Source organism: Leucoraja erinacea, chromosome 5 (assembly GCF_028641065.1).
Source record: "Leucoraja erinacea ecotype New England chromosome 5, Leri_hhj_1, whole genome shotgun sequence".
NCBI lineage: Eukaryota > Metazoa > Chordata > Chondrichthyes > Rajiformes > Rajidae > Leucoraja > Leucoraja erinaceus.
The window spans coordinates 25,289,419-25,312,062 of record NC_073381.1 but is presented as its reverse complement, the minus strand read 5'-3'; the positions used below and the strand labels follow the sequence as shown (position 1 = coordinate 25,312,062).

General features: G+C 42.4%; 1 protein-coding gene across 1 annotated transcript; it reads left to right on the top strand.

The window, feature by feature from the left end:
* Positions 1-22,209, top strand: rnaseh1 (ribonuclease H1). Its single transcript, XM_055635258.1, has 8 exons — positions 1-164; positions 5,642-5,763; positions 12,094-12,255; positions 13,519-13,618; positions 18,705-18,759; positions 19,381-19,465; positions 19,836-19,960; positions 21,859-22,209. The coding sequence occupies exons 1-8, from the start codon at positions 28-30 to the stop codon at positions 21,943-21,945; spliced, it is 873 nt and encodes a 290-aa protein (XP_055491233.1). The 5' UTR covers positions 1-27; the 3' UTR covers positions 21,946-22,209.
* Positions 22,210-22,644: the final 435 nt, after the last annotated feature.

Sequence of the window (22,644 nt, the reverse complement as noted above, 5' to 3'; positions counted from 1 at the left end):
GGAGGGGAGGCTGCGTGCGCGCGGCCGATGTGGCGGTTGGGCGGCGTGGCTGCGGCGGCGCTGGTCCAGGTGCAGGCCCAAGCCGTGGGGCTGGCGTGTTGGATGAAAGGTCGCTTTTACTACGCTGTGCGGGCGGGGAGGAGCCCCGGGGTGTACCCCACCTGGTGAGTGGGAAGGGGGCGAGTCTGCACTTCCCCCCCCGCTGTGCGGCCTCAGCGCTGGGTCACAGAGTGGTCGGGTCGGGTCAGGTCAGTGAGTGCTTGGATCCCCACTCTGCTGGTCTTTGCTCCCATCACCACACCTGACAGTACTTTCCAGGTACCCACCTCCCTTTGTGTAAAACAAACTTACCCCGCACATCTCCATTAAACTTTGCCCCTTTCACCTTAAACTATGCACTAGTCTTTGACATTTCCACCCTGGAAGAAGAAAAGTCTGAATGTCTACCCTTAGTATCTATGTCAGAGGATAAATATATAATCCTATCTGTGTAAAACTGGTTCAAATCAGTGTCAGGGAACTAAATATAAAATTCTTGAATGTGAATACCAGCCTCATTGGAAAAATGTTATTATTTTCGAAACATGAAAACTTGCGTTAAAATTTCTGTCACGTTAATGATGGTGTGCCAAAAACATAGGCTGCTCTCTGTTCAAAGTTAAATATCTCCTAACCTGGCATTAGATGCAGCTGTTAGTTCTTCATTGATAGGAAACTTGTTTGTGACTTTTTAACATGACCATGGGGGAAGGCCCAGGACAGAAAGGTTGGATTCGGAATGGGAGGGGGTGTTGAAGTGCTGAGCCACTGGGAGATCAGGTTGGTTATTGCAAACAAAAGCAGAGGTGTTTGGCGAAGCGATCGCCAAGCCTACGCTTGGTCTCACCGATGTAGATTAGCTGACATCTAGAGCAGCGGAAGCAATAAATGAGGTTGGAGGAGGCTTGGGTCCTTGAATGGAGTCAAAGGGGGGAGGTAAAGCGACAAGTGTAGCATTTCTTGCGGTTGCAAGGGAAAGTGCCCGGAGAGGGGGTGGTTCGGGTGGGAAGGGACGAATGGTCCAGGGAGTTACAAAGGGAGTGGTCTCTGCGGAAAGCGGACAGGGGAGGAGATGGGAAGATGTGGCAAGTGGTGGGGTCACGTTGGATGTGACGAAAATGATGGAGGATTATTTGTTGTGCGTGATGGTTGGTAGGGTGGATGGTGAGGACTAGGGGGACTTTGCCCTTGTTCCGAGTGGGGGGGGGATGGGAAGAGAGCAGTGTCACGGGGTATTGAAGAAACTCTGGTGAGAGCCTCATCTATGGTAGAAGAGGGGAACCCCCGTTCCCTGAAGAATGAGGACATCTCCGATGTCTTAGTGTGGAACACCCCTGGGAGCAGATGCGGCGTAGACTGAGGAATTGGGAGTAGGGGATGGAGTCCTTACAGGAAGCAGGGTGGGAAGAAGTGTAGTCCAGATAGCCATGGGAGTCAGTGGGTTTATAGTGGATGTCGGTCAGAAGTCCTGGTTCTGGGCTCCCCCAACATAGAGAACATTTTTCCTGCATTTAGCCTGTCCAAATCCTTAAGAATTTGTTGTTTCTATAAGATCACCTCTTGTTGGAAGGGAACTGTTGTTCTGTACATGTTGAACCTGAGTCCCGAGCCTTTTGTACAATTCATTGAATGAATCAACAGTGAATCGGAGCTTGGCGTCCAACCACACACATGCACAAGTGTTATGTGTAAACTAGATTAGTTCCACTTGTTGGTGAGTTGCAGCAGAGTACTGAGGGGAAAATTGAAGTAAAAATAGTGACCATCGAGGACTGAGGCAGTTGTATGGTTTTATCAAGTGGAAGAATTTCTCAGCCACAACTCCCTCCTTCATGTGACCACTCTTGTCTGTAGCCTGCAGCCTTGCTGCTACCCTTCATGAATCATGTTGAAAACGCTGCATGCCAGTTAAAAGCCACCATAGAACCACCCCTTCAGATGTATTTCTACTGAAATTCTAAAGCTTATCAGTGGGGCTGCAGTCAGAACTCACAACTTCCTTTTCATAGATATGGGAAATGAGAATATTCCAGAGGACCTCGAAGCACTCTACACCTGCCCACATGCAACAAATAAATTAGATCCAATCATTGCAAGTAGAGAGGATCGTTTGCTGTCTGCCACATGGAGCATCATCACAATGATGCTATTCAAGCTGAGAGTGACCGAAGTGCTGCCGTGCAAATGCATTCCCATTTGTCTGAAGGCAAATGGGCACGGTCTCCATACTGTGACAACTCTGAGAAATGCTGGGATTAACCGCAATACCTGCAATTTGTCTTATAAGGACAGGCTGGGTTTGTTTTCAGTTGAAAAGTGTGAGAGGGTACGAGGTGTCAGGGAGGCTGTGTACGGGCTGCTTACATCTTGCGTGAGAATCCACGATTAGTGAAGAGAGTCAAGAGTGTTTTATTGTCGTATGTCCCAGATAGAACAATGAAATTCTTACTTGCTGCAGCACAACAGAATATGTAAACATATTATGATATGATAAACGAGAGAGAGAAAAGGTTGTGCCTTTGTAACTATATCTAAAGGCAGGCAAGTCTCTGAATATTCATAAAATGGTGATAGATGTATGTCAATCACTCTACACCTCCATCCCTTACCAGGAAGGCCGTAAAGCCCTCCCTTTCTTCCTCGACCGCAGACCATCCAATTTCCCTCAACTAACACTCTGCTGGTCCTCACCCTCAACAACTTCTCCTTTGACTCCTCCCACTTCCTCCAAGTCCAAGGGATAGCTATGGCCCCAGCTGTGTTTGCCTCTTTCTAGGGTATGTTGAACAATCTCTGTTCCAGGTGTACACTGGCCCTATTCCCAAACTATATCTTCATTACATTGATGACTGCATCGGTTCTACCTCCTGCATCCATGCAGAACTCATGGACTTCTTCAACTTCACCACCAATTTTCATCCTGCACTCAAATTTACTTGGACCATCTCCTACACCTCCCCCCCCTCTTTCTTGATCTCACAGTCTCCATCAGAAGAAATAGACTATTGACTGACGCCTATTGCAAACCCACTGACTTCCACAACCATCGTGACCACACTTCTTCCCACCCTGCTTCTTGCAAAGACTCTATCCCCAACTCCCAATTCCTCCAAGATGAGGTGTTCCGTACTAGAACATCTGAGATGTCCTCGTCCTTTTGAGATGGGGATTCCCCTCTCCCATCATAGATGAGGCCCTCACTCATGTCTCCTCGGTACCCCACAGCTTCGCCCTTGCTCCCCCTCCCCTAGTTGCAAGAGAGATCCCATAGTCCTTACCTTCCACCCCATCAGCCGTTGCATACAACACATAATCCTCTAAGACTTCCGCCACTTCCAACGGGATCCCACCACTAGCCACATTTATTTTCCCATCTCTGCCCCTTTCCGCCCTCCGCAGAGACCATTCCCTCCGCAGCTCCCTGGTTAACTTGTTCCTTCCCACCCAAACCACCTCTTCCCCAGGTACCTTCCCCTGCAACAGATGATGCAACACCTGTCGCTTTATCTCCTCCATCTACTCTGTCCAGGGCCCCGACAATCCTTTCAGGTTAGGCAGAGGTTCACTTGCACCTCCTCCAGCCTCATATACTGTATCCGTTGTTCAAGATGTGGACTCTTACACATCGGCGAGACCAAACGCAGACTGGGCTATCGTTTCGCAGAACACCTTCGCTCAGCCCGCGTGAACCAACCTGATCTCACAGTTGCTGAACATTACTCCTTCCCATTCCTACAAAGACCTTTGTGTTCTCGGTCTCCTCCATTGTCAGAGTGAGGCTAAATGCAAATTGGAGGGACAGCATCTCATATTTTGCTTGGGCAGCTTACAGCCCAGTGGGATGAATATTGATTTCTCTCACTTCAGGTAGCTCTGGCATTACCTCTCTCTCTATCCCTCCCGCACTCAAGTCGCACTAGCTTCTCATTCTCATCCAAGAAACAGCTTACAATGGCTTGTTTCCTGTATCATCATTACTTTTTTGCATATCTTTCATTCATTGTTCTTTATCTCTCCACATCACCGTCTATATCTCTTGTTTCCCTTATCCCTAACCAGAAGGGTCTCGACCTGAAACGTCACCCATTCCTTCTCTCCAGAGATCCTGCCTGTCTCGCTGAGTTACTCCAGCTTTTTGTGTATCACTTGGGTGATAGATGTATGCTTGATAAACAAGGGGTTATCCACCAGAATGTGATCACGGTGTTGTACAGTTCGAAAACTGGCTCTCTGGCCAGGACCTATGTCAATCGTGTCCATGCCAATCAAGATACCTGCTTAAGCTAATTCAGTTTGAAGAAGGGTCTCGATGTTCTCCAGAGATGCTACCTGACCCACTGAGATACTTCTGCACTTTGTGTCCTTTCGTATAAACTAATCCAATTTGTCTGCGTTTGACCACCATCCCTCTAAACATTTCCTGCTACCCGTCAAAATGTCCTTTAAATGTTATTTTACCTGCCTCAACCATGCTTTTGGGCAGTTCTAATGGGAAAAAAGATTATTCACCTTATCCATGCCCCTCATGATTTTTTTGACACCTCTAGAAGATGTTCAATTTACAATTGAATCAGCCATGTTAGTAAATGGTGTGTAGCCAAAAAAAGACAGAGTGCTGGATTAACTGCAGGGTTAGGCAGCATCTGTGGAAAACATGGATAGGTGCCGTTTTCGGTCGGGACTCTTCCTCAGCAGTTTTAGTTGCTCAGTGGCCTCTTTCTCGTTTATATGTTCACTGTATGTGGTCTTTTTCAAAATTAATAAAGCCAGTTACCCTATTATTTATGATGGACTGTGCAGCAATCTCTTCATCTTTGGCTTTCTCCCGAAAATTGGCTCCACTGAGATTGGACCCCTTGGTTAGGATCATGGCTTTACATGCCATTGTGAAACAAACATGACAGCAAATGAGGACTAGCCAAGGATGATTGATTAATATATAGCAAACAATCCAGTTAGTTACTAATATTTTTACTTGAATGAAAAGTTGACTTGTCAATGGATATTCCTGCATTTGTGAACTGATGAATTTTTCTTTTCATTATTAACGTGATGGCGGAGGTATTCAATTTAGCATGCAAACTAAAATTGAATCTGAATCTGATTTAGCATGCAAACTATTCCTTATTTTCTGAATGAATCTGTTCCTAATTGATTTAATTTACTGAGTGGGTGATGATTGCATTATTATAACCAGTTGTAATTAAATCTTTGTTTTGTATAGTCACAGCTGAAGAGAAATGTGCAAACTCTAGTGATACTTTTATACTTCTGACAGTTCTATAGTAATTAATTAGGGGAAAAATGTGATGTTTACATTGTCAATTTCCATTTTAGAGATGAACGTAAGAACCGAAAGTTAACGTGAATGTGGATACAAATATTTTTGGTACACAGTGGATGCATATGGGGATGTAAATTGGGGAACTAAATGAGAGAGAAATCGTTGAGTGGATTGCTTTCTACTATATGTCTGATTATTTTGTTACATTTTGTTTTATCCCATTTTCGTGTGCAACAATTAATGTTGTAAAAAATTAAAGAATTAGTCACAATGTTTTACTGAAATTGAGTACATGTATAATATCTATTTTCCTTTTAGGGATGATTGTAAAAAGCAAGTCGACAAATTTCCTAATGCCATTTTCAAGAAATTTGCAACAGAAGAAGATGCATGGGCTTTTGTAGGTGCTGCAGGTTCAAGTTCACAATCTACACCTAGGGGTAAGATATAAATCTTTGAATCACATAACAAAATACATGATTCAGGCATGAGATTTCTCCGCAGATTGAGTGCGTGGAAATCTGCGGAAGTCGATTTTAGCGGAAAGCAAGTACGTGGGTGCGGGCCGACCATCTTTGCATGTGCATCTCTACGGCTAGCGCGCAGCTCCGCACATGTAGAGTAGCGGTTTTCACTGTCCACTCGGCCTACCATACTGAGGTTGGGGCGGGTAGCACAGTTACATACACGTACACAATGCTCACACTGCATTCAAGAATCTGTATGTCATGATTCAATCAGATAAAATGTGTTATTGTACGGTATAATTTAATAAAAAATTACAGTATAAATTAAGGGTAAACAAGCAACGAAATTGTGTCATTTCAAGGTATAATTGTCAAAAAATTATCAAAGTTTTCCAGTAAAAGATATTTCTCTCTAATTAGAGTAAACAAGCAAGGAACAGGTATCATGCTACAAGTAGGTGTAGGTGTTTTAATATAAAATATTTTCAATATGACTTCAGTGTAAACAAGCAAGGAGTTGGTCATTTTAAGGTATGACTAGACTAAGTGGGACTCCTGTCACACGGGAGGCCTGGTCCCCAAATCAACCCGCTCCCAATTGCAATATTCCACCACTCACCCGTTCCCCCGATGCAACCCGTTCCCCCAACACAATATTCCACCATTCACGCCTATCCCTCTCCCATCAAATCCACGTCTCCTTGTCCCTCTCCCTCTACTACCCCCCCCTCTATCCCCCTCTACCCACATCACCCTTCTACTCCCCTCCCCCCCCCCCCTGCACTCCACCACCCCTCCACCCCACTCCCTCCCTCTCTTTCCCCCCCCCCCCCTCCCTCCCCCCCCCCCCCCCCTCATCCCTCTCTCTCCCCTCCCTCCCTCAACCTTCTCTTTCCCCCTCCCTCCGTCTTCTCCTCCCCCCCCGGGCTGCGGCACTCCCTCTCTCTGTGTAATGGTGCGTTAGGGCTGCTCCCGGTGTCCGCACCCGTGGGCAGGAGCCGCTGGAGTGCTGACCATCCCGCAACCCACGGTGTCCCTCGCCAGCGGGTAGACAACGGGGCTCGGCACTGCTGCCTCCCCCCCCACCATCTCCCTCCTCCCCATCTCCCTTATCCTCCTCCTCTCACTCACATTGCCTGCCCCAGCACCCACCCAGATCGTAGAACAGCGCCAGGGCCTGGAACTCGGCCTGGTTCTCGTACTCGGCCCGGCCCTGGCTGAAGGCGGCCAAAGCACTCGCGGACCTGGGCCTCGACGGAGCCGGGCTCGCTGTGCCGGGGGCGAGGAGGGTGGCAGGTGGCCGAGCCAGAAGCGGAGGCGGAGGTTGTGCTGCAGGATGGCGGCGGACGGGCGGTCCCCGAGGCGCTGGTACACCTTGATCCAGGCCCCAGGCTTGGGCACAACTCCAGCCCTCAGCTTGGCCGTTGCCTGGGATCCAGTCCAGGCCCCGACTTCAACTCCGGGATCGTCCCTGACCCCGGACCCAGGCTCCTCCTTGGTTCCAGCCCAGGCCCAGTCCCCGGGCTCATTATTGGCTCCAATCTGGGCCCAGTCCCTGGGCTCAGCCCGCGGCACCACCCTGCCCACCAGGTACAGCTTGGCCGCAGCTCCTCGGGCAGTGACGCCACTCCTTCACCATAGCGACCTCCAGCAGAGTGACAGCAGATGCGGTCAATCAAGGCCAGTCCCGGCAACGCCCCTTCCTGACTGACCGGAGAGGAGACCACTTTGCGTGGCGGCGACTGACAGCAATTGGCGCAAGCGTGATTTTTACGATTATTAAACCTTAATAACTTTTACAGTATACCATCGATTGGAACAAAACTTGTTGCACTCGCAGCACAGGAGAACGGTGAGTAAGCTGGCGAAAAATCGTAGCCCTATCGCGTACCGTTTTTGTGCAAATAGAAAAACTACGCAAACAAGAAGAGCACAAGATCAGAGTTTTGGTTAAGTTTAGATCGATAAATAGATAATCACAAATTTTCTGTGTAAATAAAAGTGACAAGCGACTGTTATTTTAAGGTTCAATTAAAAAAATTACAGTATAAATTAAGGGTAAACGAAATAAAATTGCGACTTTCCAGGCACAATTATCAAAATAATTCTGAATATAGGGGGTGCTGCCCCCTTTTACCCCCGCCAGGGGCATTGCCCTTTGAAACTCTACCAGGGGACAATGCCCACTGGACCCGCATCTCTCTTCCTCCTTTTACAGTTTTTTCCTGTTTCATGCCAGGTGATTCTTTGGCTTAAAACACTGATACTGACGCAAGATACTGTCATCACTCTTGGGTTATGCACAGGGATGTGCAGTTAGAATTCTTGAAGTTTGTTGACTTTGTCAGTGGAGAAATGTGCCATGTCATTAAAACCTCCTTCTTTCATCTCCGCAACATCGCCAAACTCAGACCCTCTCTCACACCGCCCGCTGCTGAAAGACTCATCCATGCATTCATCTCCTCCCGACTGGACTATTGTAACTTACTTCTCCTTGGCATCAGCTCCACCTACATCAACCGACTCCAACTGGTCCAGAACGCAGCCGTCCGACTCATCACCCACACCAAATCCTGGCATCACATCACTTCAGTCCTCAAACAACTTCACTGGCTTCCCATCTCCCACCGGATCACCTACAAAATCCTGATCCTCACCTACAAAGCCCTCCACCATCTGCCCCCCCCCCATATCTCACTGACTTCCTCTCCCCCTACCAACCCTCACGGTTCTACAAAATCCTGATCCTCACCTCCGCAGTACAAAGGGCCCCCAGGCCACCATCTGCCCCCATCTCCAGTCCCGCCTATCTCACTGACTTCCTTTCCCCCCTCATACTGTACCAACCCTCACGGTTTCCTCAGATCCACATCATTCAGTGGCATCTCCATCTCACTCTATCCACGTCCACCGGCACGGCACAACAGTCTCGCAGTTTTGGGGACAGAGCCTTCTCCAGGGCAGCTCCCAGCTCTGGAACTCCCTCCCCCAACTGATCCGCAATTCCGTGTCCCTCACCATCTTCCAGTCCCGCCTCAAGACCCACTCTTCACCTCTGCCTATCCTTAGCCCCACGTGCCATCCCTTTTTCATCTGTGCATTAATTGCCTCATACAGTGTCCGTTTTGTATTGAGAGGGTGAGTTCTGTATTTACTTGGTGTGGACGTAGGTCTAGTCCTATTCATGCTTTCTACTATTATGGTGTTGTTTCCCCCGCCCTCCTGATTCTCATTTTTCCCCTTACATGTTTTTACCCGATTCTCATTGTCACCCAACCACTGCTAAATTTTGTAGTTGTTATTGGTGTCCTCGTGAGCAGACTCTTGAAAGGCGCCCATAAACTAAACCTGCTAAATTTTTGTAAGGTGTATTATAAATATTATTATTATTAATGTGGAAATGGTGAGGGATTGGAGTGGGTAATGAAATATTTTCCGTTTGAAATCTCTGTGTCAAGCGTGATAATATTTTAATTTCTGATGCGGGCGTGATTCCACTATAACTGAAAAGGGCTGTCAAAATAATTTTGCCTACTGAGTTTATAAGAATTACAACTGACAACTTCTTGAAAATTTAGATTCTCTAACCTCTCATTGTTGACATGTTTATTTTATTTTTTGGCAACCTGAAAATGTGGCAAGTTCTGAAGAGTATTCCAAAGCTTCCTACCATGTAGTAGCATGCTAGAATCCCGCTGACATCAAAAGAGTAAAAGGAATAAGGACTATATTTCACATTACATACTATTATTGACTGGAAAATTTGATGACTTTGCTAAGATTTTGGAAAGTGTATCTCATGTTGACAGAATAATGATCCAGCTGCAGGCGCTCTAAGGAGTTAATATGAAACACAATTTCAAGTAAAGCCTTCATGGAACTGTTTTTTCCACTGCATGTAACATCAAATCTTTTTGGTTAAGCAAAAATCAGCCCACTTCAAAATGAACAATTAAATGAGCATTATTGTAGTTTTTAACTTCTGCCAGCTGCAGGGCTCTATGAAAGGCCTGACTCTAATGTCCAGGTTGAGCTCATTATCCCTTGACTCCAAGAAATGGAAACAATTTCTCTCTACCGTATGTTTAAGAAAGAACTATATGGAGCATCTATGGAGCGAAGGAACTAGGCAGCGTTTCGGGCCGAAACCCTTCTTCAGACTGATTCGGTTTTTTTAAAATAAGTTGTACTGTATCATTTACATGCAGGTGAAGTTAAATCCGCAGGAAGTTTGTATTGCAACGGTTGTAGAAAGGCAGCTCCATCAAAACCTATCCCATGTGAATCCAGTTCCCTTGGTCATAATCAGTTAATTGTCCAACAAAAATATACCATACACAGCAAAAGTTTCTGAAATAGGACACTTGTAACAGGAGATAATTGGGAGATAAAAACCTACACTGTCTAAAAGCAAAATACAGTTAAGGGCCTGTCCCACTTTCCTGAGTTACTCACGAATTCTACCGAGTTTTCCCCTCGATTCAAACTTGGAGAATGTCCGTAACGAGTCCATAGGAGGCCGTAGGAGTCTGTAGATATAGCGTAGCGGCTCATTATGCCAGCCGTAGGTACTCGGGGCTATTTTTTTACTCGTGGACATTTTTCATCAGGCCGAAAAAACATCCTGACTTACCTGATGCCCCAAGTACCTACGGCTGGCATAACGAGCCGCAACGATATATCTACAGACTCCTACGGACTCGTTACGGACATTCTCCGAGTTTGAATCGAAGGGAAAACTCGGGAGAATTTTAGGTTATCCCATATGATGGATTTTGAAGCCTAAATAAATAACCTTTACTTCAAAAATATTCAAGGGTTATGCCTGATTAAACTACCTCTTTGCCAAACTATGTTGACTACACAATTATAAAAAATCCAATAATTTCATGCGAACTGATATTTATTTGATCCATATTAATCAGGTTTCTTCTGATATCATTTTTACATATTCATTGCATATGTAATTTCCAATTTAAAGAAGCTTACTAAATAGAAAAACTGGAAACTGAATCTGCATAGCGTACAGTTTAATTCACTCATCTGACACTAAGTAATTCTGAGATATTTTTGGTAAATATAAAGGGAAAAATTGTAGTGTATTATACTGTAGAAAACAAGTAACTTTGGTAAAACCCTTTGACTTCAGTTCTCCAAAGTTTGAAATTGCTTAATATTGACAAAATAGTCAATTGAGTTGAAGGACCCAGTACAATATTATCTCTATTATATTATAACATGGTCAGTAGTTTCAGTAGACAATAATTAATAATGATGAGAACATTAATTCACAGGGACAGGTTGTAGAATGTTTCCCACCCCACCAAAAAGTGTTAATAATAGAAAAATTAAGCATTTCCAATGGAATTATGTGTTTTTGAAAGGAATAGTAATACAGGTACATCTGAATTTCCCTGAAAAGGGGATTAATAAAGTATATTTCTATCTAGCTAGTTAGTTAGTTAGTTAGTTAGTTAGTTAGTTAGTTACTGAATGAAACCTGATAAGGAATGCAGAGAACTAATTTCATAAAATTGAAGGAACACTGAACGAACACAGACTAAAGAAGGGTTCTGGCGTGAAATTTTGCCTGCCCATTTGCTTCACAGTTGCTGCCTGACTCGCTCAGTTCTTCCAGAAGTTCCTCTGGTTGTTTATTGCTCAAGTTTCCAGCATCTGCAGTTTCTTGTCTTTCACGAAAATGATTGCCTAAGTTGCTCCAGTTTTAACCAATTTTAAGCAAAATCTAATAATTAAAAATAAAAATCTTTATAAATATTTTTCTCCTCCCTTAACGTTGATTTACTGGCTGGGATATGTTTCCATTGATTGCCTCCAATGCCGTAACATTAAAGGCAACGTTCTGCATTATTTAGTCAGAATTTGTGAAGGAATCAATGGTTGCTGAATCAATACCAGAAAATTGAGCCCAGGGTTTTGTTCTTAAAATCTCATCCTGCCGTTTAAGGCAGGGCAGTTGCTGTGTGTGGTCCAGTTCTGCCTCGATCCAAAACATTTTTATTGTTTGACTTCTATGTCCCTGTTTCCTGATATTAAAATAGTAGATGAGATACGGTCAGAAACTTTAGCCAGGATCCGATTGATGTCTTCCTAGAGAACACCACTTGAATAATTTTATCACGTTCCATAATCATCATGATTCTCGCACAATTTGTTGTTTGTTTTTATGCCATTTCTTGTCACTATTCTGAATTTTATTTCTATTTTAAAACAATTATATTTCTGGAGAATTGTATCATTAATTCTAGCTTCTAAAAAAGATAACTATGTTTATTTCTGTAGAATGTGATGGCCAAAGTAAACCTGCTGATGAGTGTGAACAAAAGAAATGTGGTGGGAAAAAACGTCCCCACAATTTGTCTGATGATGACATGGAGCCATGCAATAAAAGTTTCAGAAGCACAAAATCATTTGTTGACTTGGGAGAGAAGTTCACTTACATGGGTAGGCATATGTATTGTGTGGTTCATTATATCAGTGTTGTGTGCAAACGTATATGAAAGCAGTATTTATTTGTTTTTATGATTTATAAGATTAAAAATCCAAGATAATAACATTTAATAACAATTTACAAACATAAACAATGAAATTGTATGTCATGAATTGTATATTGCCATATGCATGATTTTCTTTTTGGTTTCCACTATTTGAAGCTTGTTTCGGTATTTTCTGCTTGAGTGGCCAGATCTACTTCGCAAAGCATAGAGCATTGCGCAGTCTTAAATAAATAATTAAACAAATAATTTCAGATATTCATGTTTTTCTTCTTGTTGTGAAGCAGATTAAAGGTGGCATTGATATCTATTTTGGGTTGTAGGCAGGTGAATAAGTTCAATGACTGCTTTTAGATGCATAATATAAAAGCAATTGGAAAATAGAAGCAAACGGCAACATAGAAATATTTTAATCATGGTAAGATTTGGATACACAATATATACAACCATCTATCTAGTTTGATTGGGATCTTCAGTGACAGTTGCATTGTGTATGTGATCTAGAAATACAAAAATGTTCAGTTATGTGCTAAGTTTTACTCTTGAGCTTGAATGCTTTTTAGATTGATGCAAAACTTGTACCCATATGCTGGCACTTGAGGATTGAAGCATCGATAACTGCTCCAGCTTGTAATTGAAACAACTTCTGCAGTACCATTTTCTATCACATCAATTGTAGTTGATAGAACAATGTTTTTAAGTTTAATTCAGCCTTTACCATTTGTCAATCAAGAAAGTGAAACCCTGAAATAGTACCTGCATTAAATACACTAGCCAGCATAATCTTCTTCATGTATCAAGCTTTTTATTTGTTAATCACGAGAGCTTCTTGCGACACAAAGCTTCAACTTAATATGTCATCATTGTGTTGATAGACATTCATTGTATCCTTACATTTGTATCACTTGTTAGCAGAGCTTGGTCCCTTTTCCTTTCCTAGCATTTCTTTGTTTTACCTACATGCAGACTTTGTTTAAGAAAGTTTGATTATGCATTTACATTTTTTTTCAGCTCGCAAATATGTTAGATATCACATTCAGTATTTTTGAGATGTTTTCAACATCAGCAATTTAATTGGATAAGATCAATTTGCTGGACCTTAGCTCAAGAATTTGAACAGTAATACCAGGGTGCAATCAAATAATGCTGCTCTGTTGCTCGGGCATCAACCATTCTGTGGACAGAATAAATGAGCTTTTATTTTTATGTCCAGGTGATGCAGTTGCAGTCTATACTGATGGTTGTTGTGCGGGCAATGGGCGCAAAGGCGCGCAAGCTGGAATTGGTGTGTACTGGGGACCTGGTCACTCTCTGTAAGTAATGAAATTGGTTTACATCTTTAACAAGTAGCAAATTCATTAATCAATAAAATGCTAGAAGGGTGATTCTTCAGTGTCTACTTTGGTGTCCTGCTACTTTGATGCTGTATATAAGGAAAATCCGTAATTCTATCCCATTTCTTCTTTTTCTATATTGTTAATAAAAACATAATCCTCATAAGTAAAGATTAAACCCTAAACGAATAACGTGTTTTTTCCCCCCGATGTTCAATGCCCCCCCCCCCCCCCCCTGAAAAACCGCACGTCCCGATAGCTACTTGTGACATTTCAAGTCGGCATATTTATTTAATAGGGGATCTATCTGAAATGAAAATACTTTTAAACAGTAGGTGTTAATAATTATTTGAAAGATTACGACAAAAATTTGATTTTATATTCTTAAATCAGTTATATTTTACAGTGTTGTTCATCATAAAAATGCGACGGGTATGAATGAATGCAATGGGCTACCTGGAAAAAGTAGAGGAAAAAAATGAATTAAATTCCCTAAAAGATTGCGCCAAAAATATTTTCCCCATAGGAGAGATGTTCATCTATGTGAAACAACATTCAAAGTTGCAAAAATTTAAGTTTTATAATCGGGCTTCTAGAAACTTCAAAGTATACACTTACTGAAAAATCACCCAAAAATGTATAATAAATCTAAAAGGTCCAAGGTGAAAGACACAAATTTAACATTCCAGTCCGTTATAAGAAGGGTCAGTAGAAGGGTCTCGACCTGAAACGTTGCCTATTTCCCTCGCTCCATAGATGCTGCCTCACCCACTGAGTTTCTCCAGCATTTTTGTCTACCTTCGATTTTCTAGTATCTTCCAGTATCCAACTTTAGGAGTTGTATAGCATGGAAATTGACTCTTTGGCTAAAAAGACTGCACTGACCATCAAGCATGGACTTGCACTAATGTTTTGTTTTGTTCTTCCCAAGTTCCCTAGCCTCATTACTAGTTCCTGCTTCTAATTCCCCCTACCCCCATTCTAAAAAATCTACGTGCACAACTGGGGGTATCAATAGATGTTGATTAACCCAGCATGTCTTATGGATGCTGGAGGAAACCATGTAGTATCATGTGGAGAAGGTGCAAACTCCAGGCAGGCAGCCATGATTGAACCTGAGGTTGTTGAAGCTGCGAGGCAGCAGCACTACTTACTGCACCTCTGTCCAACCGTTCATTGCAAAGATTCCCCTTATTTTTCTATTGGAAAAGCTGCCCTCAAATCCTTTGCTGGGTAAATCTGTTACAGGATCTGTGAGTTCATTCACTTGAATCCATGGAAGAAGAAGAATAAGGTTATTACATTTTGAATTGTGTTTGCATTAATTTTTAATTGTTTGTCTTTTTGTGACTGTGACCTTTTAATTATTTATTTCATTATAAATGCTTTTTAAAGTGATTTTTCTACTGTTTGCTAGGGGTATTCTGAATAATGAAAAAATCCTTGGCTTTAACGGATGGCAGAGCCAGGGATGTCAAGAGGACTTTAGTGGTTGGGGCTAATCTTGGCTTGCCCACATGGCATCAGAATTGTTAATGCAGGGCATAAGCTAGCGTGACAAGTAGTGGGAACCGGAGGAGTAGATTTGCAAGTGGAGGGATTGAAAGGAAGCTGAATGTTTAGATCAATTAAATCTAACAGGAAGAATAGCCGGAGCCAGATTAATGATTATATTGGGACTGTCATTCTGAATAATTTCAGTGCAAGGAACTTTCTGGTAAAACAGATTAACTGAAAGCTGGTTTAGTACAGTGCCCTCCATAATGTTTGGGACAAAGACCCATCATTTATTTATTTGCCACTGTACTCCACAATTTGAGATTTGTAATGGAAAAAGTCACATGTGGTTAAAGTGCACATTGTCAGATTTTATTAAAGGGTATTTTTATACATTTTTGTTTCACCATGTAGAAATTACAGCTGTGTTTATACATAGTCCCCCCATTTCACGGCATAGTAATGTTTAGGACGCATGGTTTCACAGATGTTTGTAATTGTTCAGGTGTGTTTAAATGCCTCCTTAATGCAGGTATAACAGAGCTCTCAGCACCTAGTCTTTCCTCCAGTCTTTCCATCACCTTTGGAAACTTTTATTGCTGTTTTTCAACATGAAGACCAAAGTTGTGCCAATGAAAGTCGAATTATGAGTGAGAAACAAGAATAAAACTGTTAGAGACATCAGCCAAACCTATCAAAATCAACTGTTTGGAACATCATTAAGAAGAAAGAGAGCACTGGTGAGCTTACTAATCGCAAAGGGATTGGCAGGCCAAGGATTACTTCCACAGCTGATGATAGAAGAATTCTCTCTATAGTAAAGAAATATCCACAAACAGCTGTCCGACAGATCAGAAACACTCTTCAGGAGTCAGGAGTTGATTTGTCAATGACCACTGTCCGCAGACGACTTCACGAACAGAAATACAGAGGCTACATTGCATGATGCAAACCACTGGTTAGCCGCAAAAATAGGGTGGTCAGGTTACAGTTTGCCAAGAAGTACTTAAAAGAGCAACCACAGTTCTGGAAAAAGGTCTTGTGGACAGATGAGAAGAAGATTAACATATCAGAGTGATGCAAGAGCAAAGTGTGGAGGAGAGTGTAAGATCCAAAATAATCTGTGAGACACGGTGGTGGGGGTGTTATAGCCTGGGCATGTATGGCTGCTGAAGGTACTGCTCACGTATCTTCATTGATGATACAACTGTTGATGGCAGTAGCATAATGAATTCTGAAGTGTATAGACACATCATGTCTGCTCAAATTCAAACAACTGCCTCAAAACTCATTAGCCGGCGGTTCATTCTACAGCAAGACAATGATCCCAAACATACTGCTAAAGCACCAAAGGAGTTTTGCAAAGCTAAAAAATGATCAATTCTTGAGTGGCCGTCAATCACCCGATTTGAACCCAATTGAGCATGCCTTTTATATGCTGAAGAGAAAACTTGTGGAATTCTCTGCCTCATAAGGCATTGGAGGCCAATTTTCTGGATGCTTTCAAGAGAGAGTTAGATACAGCTCTTAAAGAGCGGAGTCAGGGGATATGGCGAGTAGGCAGGAACGGGGTACTGATTGTGGGTGATCAACCATGATCATATTAAATGGCCTTGCTGGCTCGAAGGGCCGAATGGCCTACTCCTGCATCTATTGTCTATTCGTCCATACTACATAGTTCACAACGAACTGGTACTACAAAACGGGATTATAATCAAGGGTCACAAAGCAGTTATCCCAGCTGTCCTTTGGAGCAAGTAATTCAGTGCCATCCACAGGGGTCACCCCGGTGTGGAAGCAACCTTACAACAAGCGCAGAGCATGTTTTACTTGCCTGGTATAACCAAGTACATTTGCGAAAAAGTCGAAGTTTGCGCTATCTACAACAGCCTAGCACCACACCAACAGAAACAACCATGATAACAATGAATGGTGGTGCTGGCTCGCAGGGCCAAATGGCCTCCTCCTACACCTATTTTCTAGGTTTCTATGTAACCTTTGTCTTGCACCCGGTTGCTCCTCTGCCGTGGTCCACGGTCACTACCGACATATTCAAATTGCATGGAAAAGATAATCTGGTCCTTGTCAACTCGTATTCGGGCTGGTTCGAACTTGACCTACTCCAAACCGTCACATCTGAAACAGTCATCCAAAAGTTGTCACGCCACTTCGCTGTGCACGGTGCCCCTGCACATCTCCTATCTGACAACAGCAGTCAGTGCACCAGCCAGTGCTTCAAAAACTTCACTCAACGATGGGATTTACGCGATGTCACCAACAGCCCTGAATTTCCACAGTCCAACGGACTCGTAGAAAGGACTGTTTGGAGCGCCAAATAATTAATGGAACAGTTTAGGATACGGTTTAGGAAGTAGAAATCGAGCAAGGCCCTTGGGGAATATAAAGGAAGCAAGAAAGAATTTAAACAAGGAATAAGGAGGGTTAAAAAGGGGTCATAGAATGTTCTTGGTAAGAAGGTTGAAGGAAAATCACAGGCAATAGTATTCAGGAACGGAACTGTGGTGCATTGGTAAAGTTGCTGCCTTACATTGTAAGAGACTTTGGTTTGATTCTGACTACGGGTGCTGTCTGCACTGAGTTTTTACATTCTCCCTGTGACAGCGTGGGTTTGCTCCGGTTTCCTCCCACACTCCAAAGACATCTACGTTTGTAGGTTGATTGGCTTCTGTAAAATTGTGAACTGTCCCTATTGTGTGGGGTAGTGCTGGTCGGCGCAGACTCGGTGGGCCAAAGGGCCTGTTTCCTGAAGTCTAAGAAAGTGGTTAGGGAAAGAGTAGGACAAAGGAGGGAATCAATGTTTGGAGCCAGAGGAAGTGGGAAAGTTACAAAATAAATAAATACCTTGCATTGGTTTTCACCATAGAGAGGGACATGGATAATAGTGAATTCATGGAGAGTTATGCAGACATTCTAGGGCATGTTGATACCAAGAATAAAGTGTGGTGAGTGAGTAGATAGGGACTAAATATTTTGAAGTGCTATATAATAAAAGTGTAATTGAACTTTGTTTCTAATTTGCTGACTGAGTTGTGTTTGCTTTGTATAAAGGAAGCATTTTTGGAGTATGTATGATTTCATTGTGTCCTTAAAAAATATTTAAAGCACCATTTTTTGGATTTATGAGTCTCAACTAGTATTGACAATTTCTATCCTTGGCAACTTTTTTCCGTAGTGCAACACCAAATAAAAACTAAGGAGTTCTTTTAGGTTTTGGATGTATTGTAGGAGTTTTGCAAAAAGTAACATCTCGCAAGAAAAGCGATTCATAGTTACATCATCAAAACTCTTCCTCGTAAAGATGTGCTGTGCCCAAAAGTTGATAAGTATTTCTCAAGCAAAGCCAAGTATTTCAGGTTCATTTCACTCAATCAAAATTCAATAACCCTTAAGTCTTCTTCTGCACCAATACCATGGATGCCACCACAAAAATACTCAATTTTGTCATGCAGGTGAAATAACAATAAGACGGTTAGTATTCTGGAGCATTAGATATGCTGGAGAATGCTTTACATTGCTGTTACCTGCAAATTATTGTTCTTTTCATCAGAAACCTGAGTGAACGACTTTCAGGAAGACAGACTAACCAAAGAGCGGAAATAGTTGTGAGTATTTTGCATGATTAAATATATGTAGTACGTTATATTTGTGCCTTAGATATTGTTTTGTTTACTCGAATGCTTCCGTGACTACTTTGTGTGCATCACGCTCATTCATCCCAGAAAATGAGTTTACAATCTTTTAGAATATTTTTCTATGTACATCCTGAGCATATTTTGCATGTTGGAGTCCCAACATTTATTAAAGTTAAAGGTTTAAAAGCTGCACGTGCAGTTACCCCACCCAACATTAAAAGTGTGTCTGATGATGCCCTGGACAGGATCAATGCATTTTCTATTGTTAACTTTAGCCATTTCATCAGAGGATCCAAAAATAATGATACTTTGGCCCTGGTCATTGTGAAACGTCACCTGTTATCCAGAGATGCTGCCTGACCTGCTGAGTTACTTCAACATTGTGTATAATTTTTTTAATATATATTTTGATTGTAATTATTTCCTTAATTTGGTAACATTTTGATGAAGCAATACTTCTCTTCACCAACAAATGTCAACTAGAATTCATTTTTTTAAATCTGCAGTGCTGTTCAATATTTCTTCAAAATTATTTGAACTGAAAGATACCACAATTTATTGTAATGTTGTATTCTTTTATTGTCTTGTTAGGCAGCGTGTCGAGCTATTGAACAGGCAAAGGAACTCGATATGGAAAAACTGGTTATTTTCACTGATAGCATGTTTACAATTAATGGTGAGTAGAAGATCCAAAGACCAAAATATATTAATTGGCATACTTTTAAAAAGCTTTCTTCTTATACCTATTATTTGCTAATTTCTTGTGGGAAGTTTTGAATATGCTTATCTTGATTTGTTGTTGAATGGCCTGCTGGTGCTTATTGCATTTGTCTCATTTTTGACCATCAAGTGATGAGTCAAGAGTAATGCAAAATTATGCACTTGGATTGATTTGATATTAGTTGATTCACATTCCAAATTGGCTGCTGTAGTTCTTGTTTACATATGTTATTTACTTTATAAAAGTAATTTTCTGGCTGTAAAAGTTCTAGTGCCTTAAAACCATGAAAGGTGGTTACAATTGAAGTTTTGTTCATTATCCTTAGGTATTACCAAGTGGATTAAATCGTGGAAGATTAAAGGTTGGAGGCTTAGTACGGGAGGACCTGTAATCAACAAAGAGGACTTTGAAAGACTAGACAAATTGACTTCTAGTTTCAATGTTGAATGGGTACACAACTTTTTTAATTTCCATGGACTATTTCTCAGAAGAATAACTTGGAATCAATGCCTTGTTTGTATTATATTATCTGATCGGCTCAATGTAAGGGGAGGAGGGACTATTGTTAAAGGTTGACCAAACTGGACATTCCTCCACACTGCCCTTAAATTCCCCAGGACTATGTCTGACCCCATCCTCCCCTTTCACGATTTCTGTCTCCATCACAGGGGTCAGACTATTGATAGTTATTTGCACTACACTTCCTCTCATCCTGCCTCTTGCAAAGACGCTATTCCCTACTGTCACTCTTTCTAGGCTGCATCTGCTGTGAGGATGAGGCTTGCCATTTTGGGACATCCAAGATGTTCGCTTTCGTTTGTAAATGTGGTCCCCACCCCCCCCCCCCCCCCCCCCCCCCCCCCCCCCCCCCCCCGCTGTCGTAGATGGATAGCTCACCTGTGTCTTCTCTGTGTCCCGTAGTTAGAAACCATATAAAAATAGGTGCAGAAGTAGGCCATTCGGCCCTTCGATGTGATCATGGCTGATATCTAAAATCAGTACCCCGTTCCTGCTTTTCCCCCACATCCCTTGATCCATTTAGCCCTAAGAACTGAATCTTGAAAACATCCAGTGCATTGGCCTCCACTTCCTTCTGTGGCAGAGAATTTCACAGATTCACAACTCTCTGGGTGAACATTTTTTCCTCATCTCAATCCAAAATGGCCTACCCCTTATTCTTAAACTGTTCTGCTATAACCCCCCCCCCCCCCCCCCCCAGCAGAACAAGGATAGTTCCCCTGATCCTCACCTTTCACCCTGCCGGCCTCCACATCCAATATATAATTTTCAGATGTGATCCCACCACCAGTCACACTCCCGCTGCAACTCGTGGGTTCCCTCATCCCTTCCTACTCAAACCATCCCCTCCACAAGTGCTACAGCAGGAGATGTAATACCTCTTCCCTCACCTCCATCCAGGGACCCCAGCAGTCCTTCCAAGTGAAATTGAGGTTCATGACATATTCGCTGAACATTTGTGCTTGGTCCATCAAGGCCTATTGGATTGCCACAGCTAACCATTTTATCTCCCATTCCCATACTGTCCTTACTTGACTGGACCTCCTCCATTGCAAGAGTGAGACCACATGCAAACTGGAGGACCAGCATCTCATATTCCGTTTGGATAGCAACAGTATGAAAATTGAATTCTACAACTTTAGGTAACTACCAACCCACCCCACTTCTTCCCACCCCTTCACCCCTTTCTCCCTCCCCATCACCCCCCCCCCCCCCCCCCCCCCCCCCCCCCCACCGAGTCTGACCGAGTCTTACTCTATTGTTCACTCCTCCTCCTCCTTTCTGTAAGTCAATAGCGTCTGATGTTTTCTCTCAATTTGGATCAATGTCCAAACCATTGCTCCAGTTCAGGCAAACCAACATTGTTTTAAACATCCACTTCTACCTCTTAATCTTTCTGGACTCATTCCAGTCCCCGAATAACCAAGCAGGAAAGAATAGACAAAAAGACAGTGAAGGGAAAGGAGGGTTGGCTGCCAGAGAGTTTGTGGTATCAATACAAACTAAATATTAACATTTTGGATGATTACTGTTGTTAAGATTAGTTAGTACATGAGCTTTAACTTCCTGTATTAGAAGATAGATGAAAGAGCACTTTCCCACCTTCATATCCCCAGCCTCCTGCTTCATATGTTTTGCACAGGAGGTGACAGGGATGCTAAAGTCAGGTTTGCCTTTTGAGGCAACTAGTTACCATACATGGAGCCTTTTGAGGCAACTTTTGTCACACGATTAAAATAATAGTGAAACACCATATTGGGTAAATTATATAGTTTTTAATATGTTTAAAATATGTGGTCTTGAAATGCATCTTCCAATCTACTTTCCAGATACATGTACCAGGTCATGCTGGTTTCCCAGGAAATGAAGCGGCAGACAGTCTTGCAAAGGACGGAGCGTCCAAGCCACTATGCTGATGAGCCCTGACAAGATTGCACTAACCAATTCTGCAAGGATGCAAGTGTAAACTGTGTGCATTAGCTATTACAAAGCAAACTTATATATGTGGCAAAACTTCTTATCACTAAGCTGTTCTTTGCTGACATTGCTGGAGAGTTTGACCAACTTTGCATTTCATGTTTGTGTGTGTCGTCCATACTTTTCTAGCTATTTGTTCAAATTGGTGATGGAATATCTTTTTTATTGGATCATGTTGACACAATAAACAATATTAATCTGGAGTCCTCAGTTGGATATCTCAACAATACAACTTAAATATACCGTTTTCTTCTATAATATCAATGACATTTGAACCAACAACCTGTGGATTATAGGCAAGTGTTCAAATAGGTGGCAACTAGTTATGTGCATTTATTGCATCGAGACTGAATTTAAATGCAGCTGGTCTTACTTCCACACTAGACTCCACTACTGATTCTAAAATATGTTTTGACTCTAGATGACCCTAAAAGATAAAGTTTGTTTAGTGATATTTTCTGGGATGGTTCTGCTCTGGGTCTGGAAATTTTGCAGTCATATGCTCTGGATGCAGGTAATAGATTTCTCCCAGTTGTCTTTCAGTTCACCAGATGCATGGCTTGGCATAAAAATCTGTAATGGATGAGCCTCATCCCAAACACTCAATCTTCTCCCCTCTCCCATCAGGCAAGAGGTAC